Raw genomic sequence first — 17,462 nt, 5'->3', positions numbered from 1 at the left:
TCTGTGAGTGTGTGTGTATGTGTGTGTGAATGAATGTGTGCATGTGTGGACACACACATGCTGTACATGTGTTAATTCCAGGGCTTGAACTTAGGGCCTTACATTCTCTCAGCTTTTCTTATCTTTTTCATTATTTACAACTGGTGCTCAACCACTTGAGTCCTACCTCCTGGCTGGGTTTTATAGGTTAATTAGAGATGGGTTCTCTCAGACTTTTTGACCTGGACTGGCTTTGAACTGTGGGAAGCTCAGATCTCAACTTCCTGAGTAGCTGGGATTGCAGACATGAGTCACTAGCTCCCAGCTAGCAGTGGCTTTTCAAAAAACAAAATTTCTTATTCCCTTGTGTAAACCCTAGAGGTAGACAGTCTCAAAGGCCAGTAAGGCCGGGTGCCGGTGGCTCATGCCTGTAATCCTAGCTACTCAGGAGTCTGAGATCTGAGGATTACAGTTCAAAGCCTGCCAGGGCAGGAAAGTCTGTGAGACTTATCTCCAATAAACCACTAGAAAACCGGAAGTGACACTGTGGCTCAAGTACTCGCCTTGAGCTGAAGAACACAGGGACAGCGCCCAAGCCCTCAGACCAACAACAACAACAACAAAAAAGGCCAATAAGCTGTTTTCAAAAGATGTCTGGAGCTGGGCACTGGTGGCTCATACTTGTAATCCTAACTACTTAGAATGCTGAGATCTGAGGATCGCAGTTGAAAGCCAGCAGGGGCAGGAAAGGCCATTAAGACTCTTTTTTTCTTTTTTTTTTGCGGGGGGGGGGGGGAGGCTTGGGTCCCTCGTGGAGCCTGAACTCTGGGCCTGAGCACTGTCCCTCAGCTCTTCAGCTCAAGGCTAACATTCTACCACTTGAGCCACAGCGCCACTTCTGGCTTTTTTTCTTTTTGCTTATGTGGTGCTGAGGAATCGAACCCAGGGCCTCATGCATGCAAGGCAAGCGCTCTACCACTGAGCCACCTTCCCAGCCCCCATAGAGATTTTGCCTTGAGCTGAAGAGCTGAGGAATGAGGGACAGCACACAGGCCCAGAGTTCAAGCCCCACAACTGACCCCCCCCCCCCCCAAAAAAAAAAAAGTCTGGAGCCAGGCGCTGTGGTTCATGCCTATGATTCTGGCTGTTCAGAAGGCTGCAATTTGAGGATTGCAGTTCAGAGCCAGCCCTGGCAGGATAGTTTATGATGTTCATATCTCTGATTAACCACCAAAATTCCAAAAATAGAACTGTAGCTCAAGTGGTAGAGCACTAGCCTGAGGGGAAAAAAAAAAAACTAAAGTGCTTAGACACTGAGTTCAAGCCTCAAGTTCAAGAACTAGTACTTGCAGGGGCTGGGGGGGGGGGGAGGGAGCTACCTCCTCTCTAGCTTTCATGGCTACATTTCAGATAGCTCAGAACTGTGCTTCTCCCTTGAGGTGTCTTCTTAGAAGGCCTCGCACATTTCTACTTACATTTTATTGGCCTGAGCTTGGTCATATGCCTAGCTAAAAATCTGTTAGGAAGAACAAATACTGTGGGGCTGCCAGCTGTCTCTGACATTTCAAGTAAGCCATCTCTTATTCCTTTTGAGCCTATTTTTAAGTTTTTTCATTGTGAATAATTTCAAACATTTGCAAAGCAGAAAAGAGTATGTAGAAGGAGAATAAGGAAGGCTGAGTATAGTGTTCCACTGCTATAATCCCAACTATGTGGGAAAAATAAGGAGGAGGCTCAAAGTCCAAGGCTTCTGGGGCAGAAAGCATTAAAAAAGAAAAACTAAAGCCAAAAAGGCTAGAGGCATGGTCCAAGTGGTAGAGTACCTGCCTAGCAAGCACAAGGCCCTGAGTTCAAACCCTACTACTGCCACAGAGGGAACAAATAAGGGACCTTGTTCACACATGTCCAGGCTTGTTTCTTATTCTAGCCAGTCCCCAGATTGCCTGGATGTGCGTCTCAAGTGTCTGTGCCATTCGAGTGGCGGTGTCTGGAACAAGACACACGTGTTCTGATGAGGCCCACACAGTAAATATTTTAGGGTTTCTAGGCCACAGACATCTGTGTTGGTTTTGAACCAAACCCTTTTACCTTGGGAGCCTTACAGAAATGTACCCTGAACTAGACTTGGCGTGCAAGGTGTAGTTTGCTATTTTTTAGACAGTTTTTAAATGCAGGATCCAAATAAAGTCCATTACTATAATTCATTAGACGGTATTTAAAGTTCTCTTTTCTCTCTTTTATTTTTCTCCTTGCAATTTATTTTTATATAGAGGTCATTGTTCCTGCTAGGTACTGGTGATTCACACTTGTAATCCTAGCTACGCAGGGGACTGAGATCTGAAGATCACAGTTCAAGGCCAGCCTGTGCTGAAAAGTCCCTGAGACTCATTATCTCCAAAGAAAAGGAAGCCAGAAATGGAGCTGTGGCTGAAGTGGTAGAGCACTACCTTGAGCACAAAACCTTAAGGCGGGGCTGGGAAGGTGGCTCAGTGGTAGAGCGCTTGCCTTGCATGCATGAGGCCCTGGGTTCGATTCCTCAGCACCACATAAGAAAAAAGCTGGAAGTGGCGCTGTAGCTCAAGTCCCTTAGCTGAAGAGCTAAGGGACAACACCCAAGCCCAGAGTTCAAGCCCCACGACCAAAAAAAAAAAAAAAAAAAAAAAAACCTTAAGGCTAGCACCTAGGCTCTGAGTTCAAGCCCAAGGACTACTGACACCAAAAAAAAAAAAAAAAAAAAATGTCATAGATCCATGTGGTGCTGTTCAGTATGTACCTCTGGTTCTTGATCTAACTAGGGGCTGAGGCAGACTTCTGGTAGCACCTGAGCTTCATTCGGACCATAGCAGCACTGGGGATTGAACCCATGGCCCAGCACTTGCTAGGCAGGAGCTCTACCACCTGGCATGCCTCCGTCCTCAGATAATCATTCCTTTGGTGACATCAGTAGCAGTTGTGGTCGACGCCTGCTCTGCAGGTCTTTAGGGTTAGAAAGTGCTAACATAAAGACCCCACCTAGCCGGGTGCTGGTGGCTCACGCCTGTAATCCTAGCTACTCAGGAGGCTGAGATCTGAGGATCAAGGTTCAAAGCCGGCCCAGGCAGGAAAGTCCGTGAGACTCTTATCTCCAATAAACCACCAGAAAACTGGAAGTGGCGCTGTGGCCCAAGTGATAGAACGCTCGCCTTGAGCTGAAGAGCTGAGGGACAGCGCCCAGGCCCAGAGTTCAAGCCCCATGACTGACCAAAAAAAAAAAAAGCTACCTTCTCCCTAGTCATTGCATGAATGGGTGGGTTTAGACTCCCCAGTGATGGTGGGAAGCACAAATAGGAGGATCGCAGTCCAGTCCAGCCTGGGCATTACAAAAACAGCTGGCAGAGTGGCTTAGTGGTAGAGCATCTGCCTGGCAAACACAAAGCCTTAAGTTCAAACCCTAGTACCAGAAAACATAAGAAAGAGGAGAAGAGGAGGAGGAGAAATTGTATGGCATATAATTTTGTAAGTCAAAAAACTCATATTTACATAATTCAGAATTGGGGGGGCAGGTATTGTGCCTTAGAATAGTAGCATGGCTTAAAGTCAGGTGTCTTTCTTCCCGTAGTCCCCCTCCCCAGCCTATCTTCTGAGTCACTCAGTGATCTGTTTGGTTTGCTCACCTGCAGCATACGCCAATTGCAGTTTAGAGCGTACCTGTCTGCACCATCCTGGCCGAGGCCCCTGAGGCAGGAGCACACGTGCCAAGTCACAGCTCCCGCCAGCCCCAGGGGCCTGTCAGCACCTGCCCGGTCCCTCTTGTCTTGGTAATTCCAATTGTAGCTTCTTGCCCCAACTACATCATTAGCTTAAAAATCATGCCCAAGAGCCAGGCAACAGTGGGCTAACGTCTATAATCCTCGCTACTCAGGAGGTTCAGATCTGAGGATTGCAGTTCAAAACCAGCCCAGGCAGGAAAGTCTGTGAGACTCTTATCTCCAGTTAACCACCAGAAAACTGGAAGTGGTGCTGTAGCTCAAGTGGTGGAGTGTCTGCCTTGAGCTGAAGAGCTGAAGGACAGTGCTCAGGCACAAAGTTCAAGACCCACAACAAAAAAAAAAAAAATTTTTTTTTAAATAAAAATTCAAGCCCAGAGGCTGGGAAGGTGGCTCAGTGGTGGAGTACGTGCCTTACGTGCATGAAGTTCTGGGTTCAATTCCTCAGGACCACATACACAGAAAAGGCCAGAAGTGGCGCTGTGGCTCAAGTGGTAGAGTGCTAGCCTTGAGCAAGAGAAGCTCAGGGACAGTGCCCAGGCCCTGAGTTCAAACCCCAGGACTGGAAAGAGAAAAACAAACTGATGCCCCACACACCCAGCACTGCCTCTCAGTGGGCTTCGGGCATCCCACAGCAGCGCCGCCCTCTGCCACCCCCGCTACTTGTGTCCTTGTGCACCAAGCACCGTGTCACTACTCCCTTGCCCTGTGGCTGCCTCTCACTGACACTTTGGATGTAGGCAAGAAGGTCCCTTTTTGTCTCCATGAAGTTATTGGGAGCAAGGTGCCAGTGGTTCACCCTTATAACAATAGCTACTCAGGAGGCTGAGATCTAAAGATATTGGTTCAAAGCCAGCCTGGGCAGGAAAGCCCATGAGACTCTTATCTCCAATAAACTATCAAAAAAGCTGGAAGTTGAGCACTAACATTGAAGAAAAAAGCTCAGGGACAGCACCCAGGCCCTGAGTTCAAACCCCACAATTGGCACAGAAAGGAAGGAAAAAAGAAATGGAAAGAGAGGGAGGGAGGTGGGGAGGTTGGTCAAGTAACTGTGGAGCTAGACACCGGACCGCATTGTGCAGCTCTGGTTCTAGGAAGTGTCACTGGCCTGTTTTCCTCACACAGACCTGGCAAAGGCACCCCTGACCATTGGCTCCTCAGAAGACGTGTCCCTGGGCAGCGCTGTCCCCTCTGCCAGGCAGGGCCAGGAGGAGGGGGCTCAGGGAGACCAGGGCGCAGGAGCCGGCTCGGCAGCACGGCTTCTCAGGGCTCCTAGGAGCCCTTACTCCACCCCCACCCCTGGCAAGCTGGGGCAGGAACTCCAGGGCTGCCCGCCTACTCTCGCCCAGCCCCGCTCCAGTCTCACAGCCAGCTGGGGGGGGGGGGAGGGGCTGCTGTCATGAGGCTACCCTGGAATTCAGAGGCACGCTTGCACACGTGTTTGTCCTCCCCGGATTCTTTTGCCATCGTTCATGGGTTGAGGTCACAGCTGCCTTTCCGGAGAAATGACAGTGTCCCTATAATCACTCAAGAATCAGGAAAGAGGAATCGGTGGAATTTGTTCCCACCCCTGCAGACGCCCTGTTGTAAAGAGTAAGCCTGGCCAAGCACAGCAGTGCACGCCCGTGATCCCAGCACTGGCCATCTGAGGCTGGAGGAGCACAAGTTCCAGGCCAGCCTTTGCTACATAGTGTGACTGTCCCAGAAAGAGTGAGTATGAAATGGCTTCCAGCCAGGCAAGTGGCTCACGCCTGTAATCCTCACTGCTCAGGAGGCTGAGATCCGAGGACCACGGTTCAAAGCCAGCTAGAGAGGAAAGTCTATGAGACCCTTATCTCCAATTAACACCTCCCCCCCCAAAACACACACACAGACATACACAAGCACAAACACACACAGACACACAAACACAGACACACACACAGACACACACATACACATACAGACACACACAAGCCACCCAGAAGTGAAGCCGTGGTTCAAGTCCTAGAATGTTAGCCTTGAGCAAAAAAAGCTCAGGTACAGCACCCAGACTCTTGAGTTCAAGCCCCAGAGCCAACACACAAAAAGAAGAAAATAGGGCTTCCAGGTCCTGTGGGTCTGGCGCTTTGGCCCCAGTGTGGTAGCAGGGTTTTCAGAGCGCTGTGCCTCCCAGCCTCTAGGCCACGGCTGCACGCTGCCCTTCCCCTCCTCCCTCCTGTCCTGTGTATCACTAGCCAGCAGACTTGCTTAACTATTAAACTTCTGTGTTGTGGTAGCAAGGTACTTGAAGATTCTCCCCTCTGCCAACTGGGCACACCGGGAGCTCATGGCTCCTGTCCTGTCCTTCTGTGCTGTGATTTTGTGTCTTGTCTCACTGTGTTGTGCAGACTGGCCTAAACCAACAATCCTACCCCAGCCTTCCAAGTACACTACAGGCATGCACTACCATGCCCAGATGTGACTCGGTTCTTGATGACCATACAGTAGTCTCCTGTTGGGCTGTCTTTAATTAGATTATACCAAACAGTCTGATCTGTTCTGTGATGGCCATCCTTTGTGGCTGAGTATTTGCACACATTCATGACATTTTCCTTGGGCAAAATTCTCATAACACAGACATTTCAGGCCTTTGATGCATGCTGGGAAGCCATCTCCACCCCCACCCCTGCCCACAGTGACCCTTCTGCCCAGCTCCCATGCATCTGGAAGTTTCTATCTTCCTGCCATCAAAGCCACAGAAAAGTTCATGACTGTGACCGTTGTTTATAGCTGTGAATTTCTTCCTTGGACTTTATCTGGGCATGTGCATCGTTTGTCTAGCCTCTGTGACTGTAACCGTTGTTTATAGCTGTGAATTTCTTCCTTGGTCTTTATCCGGGCATGCCCATCGTTTGTCTAGCCTCTGCTTGTGAAGGAGTCTTTGCTCAGGAAGCCCCAGCTGCCTCAGTGATGGCGTGGGTTGTATTCGCTTCATGACTTCAAAGCCTTGGGTTAGAGAGGAAATGCTGTTTGTGCTGAAGCCTGAAAGCTCTGGGCACAGTGGTCCTGCCGCGCACCTGTGAGGGCGATGGGAGGGATGGGGCCAGGGAAGGGGGTGGAGGGACAGGACACACGTGCCCTCCCCAGAAGGAAGATGGTGGAGACAGGTCTGTGTGGATGGGGCCCAGGGGAGGGAGCGGAGAGGGCTTTGCAGGCAGCATTTCTGAGGCAATGGGTCGCATCGGTGGTTGTACAACTCTACAGACACAAAAACCATGGAACTGTACGCAGCATGTGAATTACAGCTCTAGAAAGCTGTTAAAAGAAGGGAGAGTTGAGCCCCAGTGCCTCACACCTGTAATCCTAGCTACTCAGGAGGCTGAGATCCGAGGATCGCAGTTCATAGCTAGTCCATAGGAAAGTCATGAGACTCTTATCTCCAATGAACCACCAGAAAACCTGAAGTGGCACTGTGGCTCAAGTGGTAGAATGTGCTCTCCTTGAGCAATAAAGTTCAGAGACAGCGCCCAGGCCCAGAGTTCAAGCCCCACAACTGACAGAAGAAGAAAAAAGAAATTTTAGGAAACTAAAAATGCTGCCACTACCACGCTGCCAAGTATGTGCTCTCCTGGAGTTTGACTTGGCAGTCGGGTAGCCGTTAGGCGAATGTGGGGTTTACCACTTTCCACCCGAGGAAGTGTCGTGGGTGAGGCTCTGGCATTTTTGGAGGGCAGGGTCACTTGGGCAAGTTGCCAGTGACCTATGGCATGTAAAGCTGGTGTGCGGGTGGAGGGCAGGGGGGCACTTGCGTGGGGGTCAATGCCTTTCTCTCGTGTGGGGCGCAGGAGCTGGTCAGGCTGACCATCGAGAAGCAGGGACGGCCGTCTCCAACCAGCCCTGTGAAGCCCAGCTCCCCAGCCGGCAAGCCTGACAGGTGAGTGCTGACCAGCCCCGCCACCGCAGCGGCCGCGTGGAGGGGTTGCTGAGGTGGGCTCTGGGAGGGCGCGCGTCATCGAAGGTGTGCTTGCTGCACGTCAGCTTCCCGTCAAGTCTCACGTCTCAGGTGACGTTCAACGTTGCAGCAAAGATGCTGAGCAAGAGTGCCTGCTGTCTCCCCGGGAGCCAGGCAGCTCCCCCGGAGCACCTTCCAGATTCCGGGGGGAGGACCACCCAATGTTCATGATGTTACCTTTGTCAAGAGAATTATCTGAGGGCCGCATGGACAGCGGTGGGGCCTTGCATTACTTCCTGCTATCAGCTCCTGGTAGAAAGAGAAAATATGAACTTGGAGCATTTAGCACACCTGGAGAACCTCTAGTCAAGCCTTCCAATTTCATTTGAGGAAACTGGGGTTCCCAGCACAGGCCTGGCCAAGCTCTGGTAGTTTGCAGTGGTTAAATGCAGCGGGGACTCTGGGACTCTGTGTGACACCCCTTTCCCTCCCCCCCCCCCCACTCATGCTCTGAGCCTTCTCTAACCAAGTTCTTGCTGTCTCTCCAGTCAGCCCGAACTCCCCCTGACAGACCGAGAAATGGAGATTCTAAACAAGGCAACAAGTGCATCGACCTCCACAGAGCTACTCCCAGACTCAGCCGACGAAGAGGCCGCGCCCCCTAAGCCCCCCTTGCCTGGCATCCGGGTGGTTGATAATAGGTAACCCTCTCCCAGGGCCTTCGCTACTTGTACATGATGTGGGGATAAGATGGTAGAATGAGCACAAGAAAGGGGGCGTAACTGGGGCACATGCTGGGTACTCAGGCCCTGCTTCCTTAGATGCTCTGCCCCAGGGCCCTTGCACATGCTCTAAGTGCTCCTTACAGCTTGACTTTTGGTGTCACTAAAGTGAAACTTGGTATCATTTACTATGAAAGGGAAAAAAGGGGTCTTTCTAGTTTTCATGCTTGACATTATAGATATAGATACTATTTTGGCAGGAGGGGAGTAGATGGGAAGTCAAGAATGAGAATCGCAGGTGGGGTGTGGTAATAATAGTCACCCACATTCTGCCTACAGTAGTTCTAAAGTGTCCCTATTTGCAGTGTTTGGTTTGCCAGGATGTTCTGTCTCTTTCAGTCCCCCAGCATTGCCACCTAAGAAAAGACAGTCCGCTCCATCCCCTACCCGAGTAGCCGTGGTGGCCCCCATGAGCCGGGCCACCAGTGGCTCCAGCTTGCCCGTGGGAATCAACAGACAGGTACTGCAGCACCCTCAGAAGCCGGGGAGGAGGGAGGAGGGCTCAGGCCGGGGGTTTGGCGGCTGGAGCCGTCTCCCAGGGCCCCCCGCATCCGCACACTCCAGCCCTGAGCGGCTTCCGTCCAGGCTCCGGGACAGCCTCTCGCTGGCCCTCGTCCTGTCGCGCCTGCCTCCACGCCCTGCCCTCTGCCGCCCTGCCCCAGAGGCGCTGAGCTTGTTCTCTTCTTCTCCGAGGATTTCGACGTGGACTGTTACGCACAGAGGCGCCTGTCCGGAGGCAGCCGGTCGTGTGGCGGCGAGTCGCCCCGCCTGTCCCCCTGCAGCAGCACGGGCAAGCTCAGCCGATCGGACGAGCAGCTCTCCTCCCTGGACAGGGACAGCGGGCAGGGCTCCCGGAACACAAGCTGTGAAACGCTAGGTGAGCCGGGGCAGCCGCCTCCCTCCCTGCCTGAGCCCCAGCTGGGCGTCAGGCACTGGCTGGGTGACCCCCGCCGCTGGGAGCCTCGGTTTCCTCTTCTGCAGATTGAGGGTAAGGTCTGCTTCCAAGGAGCCTTCAGATAGCTGCTCAAGTGACTCCTGTCCCTGTGGGCAGCCTGCCCCTCTGAGAGGAGCCGGGCACCTGCCAGCATTGGACAGAGGTGACAGAGGATTGGTCTGCTGCCGTCAATGGTCAGGGCTGGCCTTGGCTACGTGGGCCCATCGAGGTCATAGGGCAGTTTGTCATCGGCCCAGGAGCACTAGGCTGTTCGTGCCCTGTGAACTTGCTGTTTCCCTTCTGGGAAGCGTGCTGAGAGCACTCACAGATGTGTGCGAGGCTTCTCAGCAGGGAGGCCAGGCACAGAGGCATTGGGGCGGCCATCTGGGAATGCTGCCAGCTCGCAAATGGGGATCAGACGCGTCCTGGGGCGGTAATCCATAGCTAAATATTGGTTATGATGATGAGCGGAGGAGACCATTTACATGGCCTTAAGTTAGGTTAAAGGAAAGAAATCTTGCTGGCGCCATCGCTCACATCTGTAATCCTAGCTACTCAGGAGGCTGAGATCCTTGAGGATTGCACTTCAAAGCCAACCCAGGCAGGAAAGTCTTTGAGATTCTTAGCTCCAGTTAACACCCAGAGAACCAGAAGCGGTGCTGGGGCTCTAAGTGGTAAAGCACTAGCCTTGAGTGAAAAAGCTCAGGGACAGCGCCCAAGCCCGGAATTCAAGCCCCGTGACTGACAAAAAAAGAAGAAGAAGAAGAAAAGAAATCCCATGGGTGCTGTGGGGAGACTTAGGAAAATACCTGAAGATGTGAACAGAGATAGAAGATTCTGGGATTTTTAATTTCATGACTGTTTATTTGTTTTTGTTTGGGGTTTTTTGTTTGTTTATTTTGTTGTTTGGGATTTCTTTTTCTTTTTTTTTTTTTGGGTCCGGTTGTGGGGCCTGAACTCTGGGCCTGGGCGCTGTCCCTCAGCTCTTCAGCTCAAGGCTAGCGGGCTACCACTTGAGTCACAGCTCCACTTCCGGCTTTTTTCATTTTGCTTATGTGGTGCTGAGGAATCGAACCCAGGGCCTCAGGCATGCAAGGCAAGCGCTCTACCACTGAGCCATCTTCCCAGCCCTGGGATTTCTTTAGGAAGAACTTTTTTTTTTTTTTTTTGGTCCGGTCGTGGGGCCTGAACTCTGGGCCTGGGCGCTGTCCCTCAGCTCTTCAGCTCAAGGCGAACGCTCTACCACTTGAGCCACAACGCCACTTCCGGCTTTTTCCTTTTTGCTTATGTGGTGCTGAGGAATCGAACCCAGGGCCTCAGACATGCAAGGCAAGTGCTCTACCACTGAGCCACCTTCCCAGCCCAAGAACTTTTTTTAATACAGGAAAGGGCTGGGGATGAGGCTCAGAGCCGAGATGCTTGCGCCGTGTGTTCACCACCCTGGCTCCATCTCCAGCCCTTGTATACAAGTGAAAGGCGGGCCTATGCATAAGAAGGCTCCAGAGCAGTCTAGCCACAGCCGCATCCGGTCTGTTTGACTCCTGTTCTTAGAGTGAAGACTGATAAGTAAAGCCAGTCTTACCTCCCTCTGAGAACCAGGTTGGGGTGAGCAAGAAGGGGCAGCCGTTGTCCCGGGCCCTAAGTAACACACTCCGCTGTCACCTTCCAGATCACTATGATCCTGACTACGAATTCCTCCAGCAAGACCTCTCCGACGCGGACCAGATACCTCAGCAAGCAGCCTGTCACCTTAGCCCGCTGCCAGAGTCCTTGGGGGAGTCGGGGTCTCCGTTTCTTGGCCACCCTTTCCAGCTGCCCCTGGGCGGCTGTCCCCAGCCTGAGGTGCCCTTGGCCCCAGGGCAGCAGATGGACACCCCACCCGCCCTTCCCGAGAAGAAGCGCCGCAGCGCCGCCTCGCAGGGCCCGGACGGCTCCGGCAGCAGGACGCCCTACGAGCGGCACCCCTCGCAGTACGACAACCTCTCCGAGGATGACCTGCAGAGCCAGACCCCCGGCCCGCCCGGCCCCTACCCGCCCTTCGCCGCCGTCCTCCCCTTCCAGCCCGCGGGCTTCACTGCTCCAGAATCAGCAGGTGACCCCGAGAAGCCACCACCTCTACCAGAGAAGAAAAACAAAAACAGTAAGCGTTCGCCGAGAGCTCGCGGAGCGCGACCCCCGTCCTCTCATCCTCTCAGGCAGGGTGAGGCTGCAGGTCCTCCCAGCCCCATCCCCCCAGAGCTGAGAGCCTCCTCCTTAGATGGCGGCTGGGGGACCGTGTGGCCTGCAGGGTGGTGAGGGAATGCGTGTCCTGCCACACGGCGCTGCGGCAGCCTGTGTGTGAATGGAGGCAGGTATTTGAATGTAAGCAGAACTTAACCACACATCGCCACTGTGATCCCAGCAGAGAACACCTACAAGCTAGACCTGGACTTCTGGTTCCCTGCAACACGGGCTTGAATTCCAGCTCCCCCGCAGGGGCGCTGAGGGGAAGGATCTCTTCATCCCTGCTTCTACCACAGGTCCTTTGCTTCCAAACCCAGGGTCCCCTTCCTTCCCAGCTATCAGTGCATTAGTTCCCTTGTGAGCCGCTGAAGCAGGTGTCCAGGGACCCCCCCCCCAGCCCTGCTACCCCATATGTGCAGAGGGATCGTCCCTGCCCAGGAGCCTCTCAGTGCACAGAGAGCAAGGACACAGGTACCAGGATGCCAGCCTGTGCACAGCATCAGAGCCGCGTGCAGCCTGCATGTTGCTGCGTGTTGCTGGGTGTTAGAGGAAGGGCCGCCGTGCAGCCTCTGAGCCTCCGGGCTGTACAGCCAGCCAGCCTCATAGTCAGACACAAAGCGCTCCCCTGGCACCCACACCCACATGAGGTTGAGGGCTCTGCCCCTGCCGTGTGGAGAGGCTCCGCGAGGATGAGACTACCCTGTGTGACAGCCGAGCTCTTTGTTCTCTGCCCTGTCACCTCCCAGTTGGGGCCGCCCTGCTGTTGTTTTCTGCCCCCCTGCCCAGGCGAGGCGCTGGCCTGCCCCAGGGCTGGGTTATGACAGTTGGCTCTACAGAGACGCGGTTCCTCAGAGCCATCTGTATGGATGATGGCAGGGCGGATGTGTCTGTGGACGGAGCCCTTCCTGTCTCGCCCTCGCACTGTTCCTGCACTGCCCCTCACTGGCGTGGGCCCCAGGTCTGGCCTGCACCCCTGCATCACTGCGTCCCTGGTGGTTCCCTGGCACCATCCTAGGGATGCTGGCAGGGGCGTGTGCACCATGTGTAGAGCTTCAAACGTCGATGGCACACCCGTGACCCAGTGTGGAGCCCTTCCAGAGCCTCAGCCCTTAGGTGAACACAGTCTGAACCACAGCCCCTCACCAGAACAGCCCCACAACCCAGAGTCACTCAGGGCACACTCAGTGGAGCCTGCAGTGACTGCCATGTCAGAACAAGCCCACCGCCCTGCCTGGCGGCACAGCCCTGCCAGGCCCCCTTCCACCTTCCTGCCCCCTGTGCGCGATACCTGCCCTCTCCTGGCCTCCACCTTTGTGCAGCCTGCGGGTTCAGGGTGGAGGTTCCTCTCCAGTCTTTCTGCAGTCTCCCCGTGGTCTACAGTGGCATCCGTGTCCACCTTACCTTTTTCCCCATGTCTCCTCTTTCCTCATTGCTACCCCGTGCACGGGTCCGCTTCCTGTTGTCCCAGGAGAGCATGAAGCGCTCACAGCCAGGGACCCAGACTGCCAGCCCTTCACTCTCTTAATCCAACTAGCGGTGTAGTAGGTGCTCAGAAAACACTGGGTGAATAAGCCTAGGCTCAGTGCGGGGAGGGGGACTGAGAAGGAACACTGGTGGGGAGGGGCTGCACATGGGACCCCAGGCACAGTTAGCAGGAGCATCAGGAGTATGTTCTGGAAACCTGTAAGGTAGTGTAGCCAGCGCTGAGCCCAAGGGCTAGGAAGAGTGAGAGTTGAGGATGTGCCCCAGCTACCAGAGTCCCCCAAAATGGTGCTGCCTAGCGTGGTTAGCACCCTGCAGGGTTTGCAGGCAGGGAGCAAGGTGCCCTGTGTACTCGCTTTTGTTTCTTGTTCATTTTTCAGTAATGGGACTTGAACTCAGGGTCTGGGTGTTGTCCCTAGGCTTTTCTGCTCGAGGCTAGCTCTCTCCTACTTGAGCCACAGCTCTACTGTTAGTTTTCTGGTGGTGAATTGGAGGTAAGAGTCTTGCAGACTTTCTGTAGTCTACACTGGCTTTGAACTTCAATCCCGAGATCTCAGCCTGTGGGGTAGCTAGGATTACAGGTGTGAAGTGTGCTTTAAATGCACTATTTTCGGGGCAGTTTTAGATTCACAGCAACATGAAATGGAAAAGTACAGAAATGTCCCGTAGCTGCTCGCCCCCTGCACAGGAAGCTTCCCGCGGTGAATCCCCCCAGCAAAGGGGGAGCCTGCTACCGTGGATGAGCCTCTCCTGACCACCATCACCGCCTAGCACCCACGGGGCACGGGAGGGCACTGCTTGGCAAATGTCTACCCTGGCAGGATAGCCGGCCTAGCGTGCTGCCCTGAGACTCGGAGCTCTGCCTGGCCCCTCCAGTGTGCACACGCGGACACGGGGCACGTGGGGGCCCCGCGCTGTACTCCTATGAGAGGTCACCAGGCCACCCTCTGTCCCACAGTGCTGGCCTACATGCAGCTGCTAGAGGACTACTCAGAGCCGCAGCCGTCCGTGTTCTACCAGACGCCGCAGAGCGAGCACATCTACCAGCAGAAGAACAAGATGCTCATGGAGGTCTACGGCTTCAGCGACTCCTTTGGCGCCGGGGACGCTGCCCAGGAGCTGGCCCCGCCACCCGCCCTCCCCCCCAAGCAGCGGCAGCTGGTAAGCAGCCCCTTCCTGGCACGTGGCCTTCTAAACCGGCATTCCTGACTGGCATCGGTAGCTAAGGCCATCCCCACAGCGGCGGGGCTAGTCCTCTCGGTCCTTGGCACAGTGCAGGGCTTGGGTGTGGATGGCACTGTGTCCCTCGTGGGCACCTTCACCTCCTCTGGGGATGTGTACTGGCAGCTGGGACAGGCTTGTGCTCAGAACGTTTGCTTTCTCTGCTGACCAGCTCTTATACTTTTTTTTCTTTCTTCTTTGGCTCCAACGTAAACCCCACAGAAAGAGGGACTCAATCAAAGTGCGGCGTATATAGTCCGTGGCTGGCCGTCTGTAGACTGGATTCTGTGATGGGCCTGCCTGTAGGGAGTGACTGGCATGCCAGCCCTGGGCAGGGATGGGCCATGAGAATGAGCTCCACTGAACAGAGCCACTCTAGATGGCACTGTGGGTGCAGCAGACAGACCTCCCCACCCCCCCGTTCTCCACGAACACAGCTCTGTGTAACCACTCTAGATGGCACTGTGGGTGCAACAGACAGATCCCCCCCACCCCCCGTTCTCCACGAACACAGCTCTGTGTGGGGAGGGAAGCGAGGCGCAGGCTGATGGCAGGCCTGTCCTGCTTGGGGCACTACCCAGGCACTCGCCGGCTGGCAAACCACCTGGTGGGCTCTCACCAGGCTGGGGACCCAGGCCACGTGCAGCCACACACTCCCAAAGAGAGGTCTCTGCCCTTTCAGAACTGCACATAGCATTTTAAGTGCTAGCCAGGCTTGTAACTCTCTAATGAGAGGGCCTGATGTGGCCAGCTAGGCCATTCTCCATCATTTTGTAGGCAGACACGAAGGTGCTACTCTGACATTGTGGAAGGCAGCTGCCCACTAGGGGACAGACAGCCCCGGGCTCCGTCTGGTCCTGGGAATTCCAAACCATCTACCCTCAGTAGGCCCTGGCTGACCCAATGGGCTATGTTGCTCCTCCCCAAAAGTACAGCTGACCAGGACAGAGGCAGCTTTGTCTAGAACTGAGGGACTGAGCTGGGACTGGGCTCCCGGATGAGCTGCATTTTGGGTCTCAGAAAATAGCCCACCAATGGGTCTTCAGTGTGGGAACACAAGGCCTCTCTATGGCCCTCCCCTGAGATGTCGGTGGAAATCTCACTGAGAGCTTACGAGGTGTAGGGACACCTCGCATGTACTGAGTCTCAGCTCTGAGTATTTGGGGGCAGATCCCCCATGAGCTCGTGGTCCCAGACCCATCCCAGGGAGTGTCCTAGCCTTTTGTACCACACTACAAGCTGGCACGAGGCCGCCTGGCAGAGGCCTGCCCAGCCAGCACATGGCCCTCACCACAGCTCCTGGTACAATAAACCCAGACCAAGAACCAGGAGGGCTTCTCCCCAGGCAGCAGCTAGTCAGAGACCTGGGAACCAAGCCTAGCTCCAGCCCAGGCCCAGGCCAAACGTGACAGGCCCTCAAATCACATGAAAATGCTAGTGATACTTGCTCACACTTGTCAGCCTGTGTACAGTGCAAACAGGAGTCCAACTGCTCTTGAGCCATTTCACTGAATCGCAGCTCCACACGAGAGCAGCCAGAGTTTGCCCCACACTACGCAAGGCAGTCCTGAATGCTGAGGTCTTTAGAGCGTGCCCAGGACCAACAGGTGGCCATTGGCAGGCCCGATCCCCACCCAGCAGGCTGCTCCCCAAGTGTGAGCCCCGCGGAGTCAGGGGCGGTGACGCAGCTGCTCCTTCCCGGGCGCGGGCCTTCCCAGATTGCCATCTGCCTGCGGCTCACGCAGGGCTCTCGTGGGGGAGGGGAACGTCCGCTCCCTCAGGCCCCCTTGGCAGGTGGTTCTACGTCCAAAGGGAGCCATGCCGCTGTCCCTCTCTAGACTGTCCCTGGACAGAATTAGGTAGGAGCCTCTTCGGCCTCTGGCCACCGTGCTGACTGTTCTCTGCTTTCTCCCTCTCCCTGCCTTCTCCTCACCCTCTCTCTGCCCAGCAGGCCTCCTTTGCTGCTTCTTCCTTCTCCTCTGTCTCCTACTGTGTCCAGCAAACTAAAGTGGCCTTCACCCCCGAGGACGGCAGTGCCACTCAGGGCCTCAGTGTGTCCGTGTCTAACTCCTTTCTCAGCCGGCACGGCAGCTTGCCTGTGCCCTCGGTGAGTCGCTCCCCGCCTCTCCACCTGGAAACATGAGAACACTCCACCCTCTGCCGTGGGGCCTCCCAACGTGGGGTCCCACTGCTCCATGCTCATGCAGACCCCTGCCGCTGCAGACCCTGCGTGGCCACAGGGAAGGGGAGGAGCTGTGGGCTCTCTGGGCCTCACACACTGAGGTTGCCCAGGGGGGACGTGGGTGGCCACGTGTGGCATGCTGGCGTGAAGGGCAGAGTGTCTGCGCGCTCAAGCGCTGTGATGAGGAGGGAGTCCTCACGTGGGAAGCTAGGCCAGCAGCCAGCGCTGCGTCCCCAGTGCGGGACAGCCTGCAGATCACGTCACGGAACCGACCGCCCCACAGCTTCGTGGCCTAAAACAGTCACCACTGATCTTGGCTTAGGACAGGATGGCCGCCCTGGAAAGACGCTTGTGCTCTTCGGGCCAAGGCTGACATCTCTAGACCTTAGCCGGGGCAGTTGGGCTGATGTGTCTGCCACCGCCATCAGGCCGGCCTGGGCTCATTCTCCTGGTAGTTGGCAGGGCTCCAGGAGAGCACATGGAAGCATGCCAGGCGCCTGACACCTCACTCCATGGCAGCCCCTGAGCGAAGGCCCAGGGCTGCCCAGATGGAGACCCTGCTCCTCACAGGAAGTGCTGCTGGCACCCGGCACAGGCCAGCCTGGAGGCAGCTCTCTGCTGGCCGGGAGGAGGCGCGGCTTTGTGAGCCGAGACCGCCACCGTTCTCTCTACATTCCTTCTGAAGTCTCTCAGGCCCAGGGAGCAGGGCCAGTTCTGTCCCCTGGAAATCCGCGTGGCCTTTGGGTCTCTCCCCTGGGATTGTACCTGCTTTGCGTGAGACGGGAGGATGCGCGTGAGGCAAGCTTAGAAAGCATGCTCTTGGTGTCCTGACTTCCGCCGCTTCTCATTCACTCAAGTGGGGCGAGTGGCTCAGTCTGTGTGCACCACCACCACTCCTGCTCCTAAGTGACAGGCTTGGACTGGATGACTCTAGAACCTGCCCAGGTTCCTGGTTTGATTTTGTCTAGTGCAATCCAGTGCCCAAGGCCAAAACGGCTGC

The 17,462-nt window shown here is 55.2% G+C and overlaps 1 protein-coding gene across 5 annotated transcripts in view; it reads left to right on the top strand.

Annotated features, from left to right (window-relative positions):
* Rapgef1 (Rap guanine nucleotide exchange factor 1) overlaps nt 1-17,462 on the top strand; it is a 121,268-nt gene that overhangs the window by 77,606 nt on the left and 26,200 nt on the right. For 3 of the 5 annotated variants that reach the window (XM_070014883.1, XM_070014882.1, XM_070014881.1), the window contains 6 exons: nt 7,532-7,620; nt 8,187-8,339; nt 8,760-8,880; nt 9,114-9,297; nt 11,024-11,494; nt 14,018-14,220. In XM_070014883.1, coding sequence (XP_069870984.1) covers nt 7,532-7,620; nt 8,187-8,339; nt 8,760-8,880; nt 9,114-9,297; nt 11,024-11,494; nt 14,018-14,220 — 1,221 coding nt within the window. Of the gene's footprint in view, nt 1-7,531; nt 7,621-8,186; nt 8,340-8,759; nt 8,881-9,113; nt 9,298-11,023; nt 11,495-14,017; nt 14,221-16,228; nt 16,388-17,462 lie in introns of all 5 variants that reach the window. The other 2 variants (XM_070014880.1, XM_070014879.1) reach the window with 2 other exon arrangements.

This window comes from Dipodomys merriami, unplaced genomic scaffold (assembly GCF_024711535.1).
Source record: "Dipodomys merriami isolate MVZ:Mamm:240054 unplaced genomic scaffold, mDipMer1.0.p SCAF_11, whole genome shotgun sequence".
In the NCBI taxonomy this organism is placed as follows: domain Eukaryota; kingdom Metazoa; phylum Chordata; class Mammalia; order Rodentia; family Heteromyidae; genus Dipodomys; species Dipodomys merriami.
Note: the sequence above shows the minus strand (reverse complement) of the source record. Positions and strands in the feature narration are given on the sequence as shown.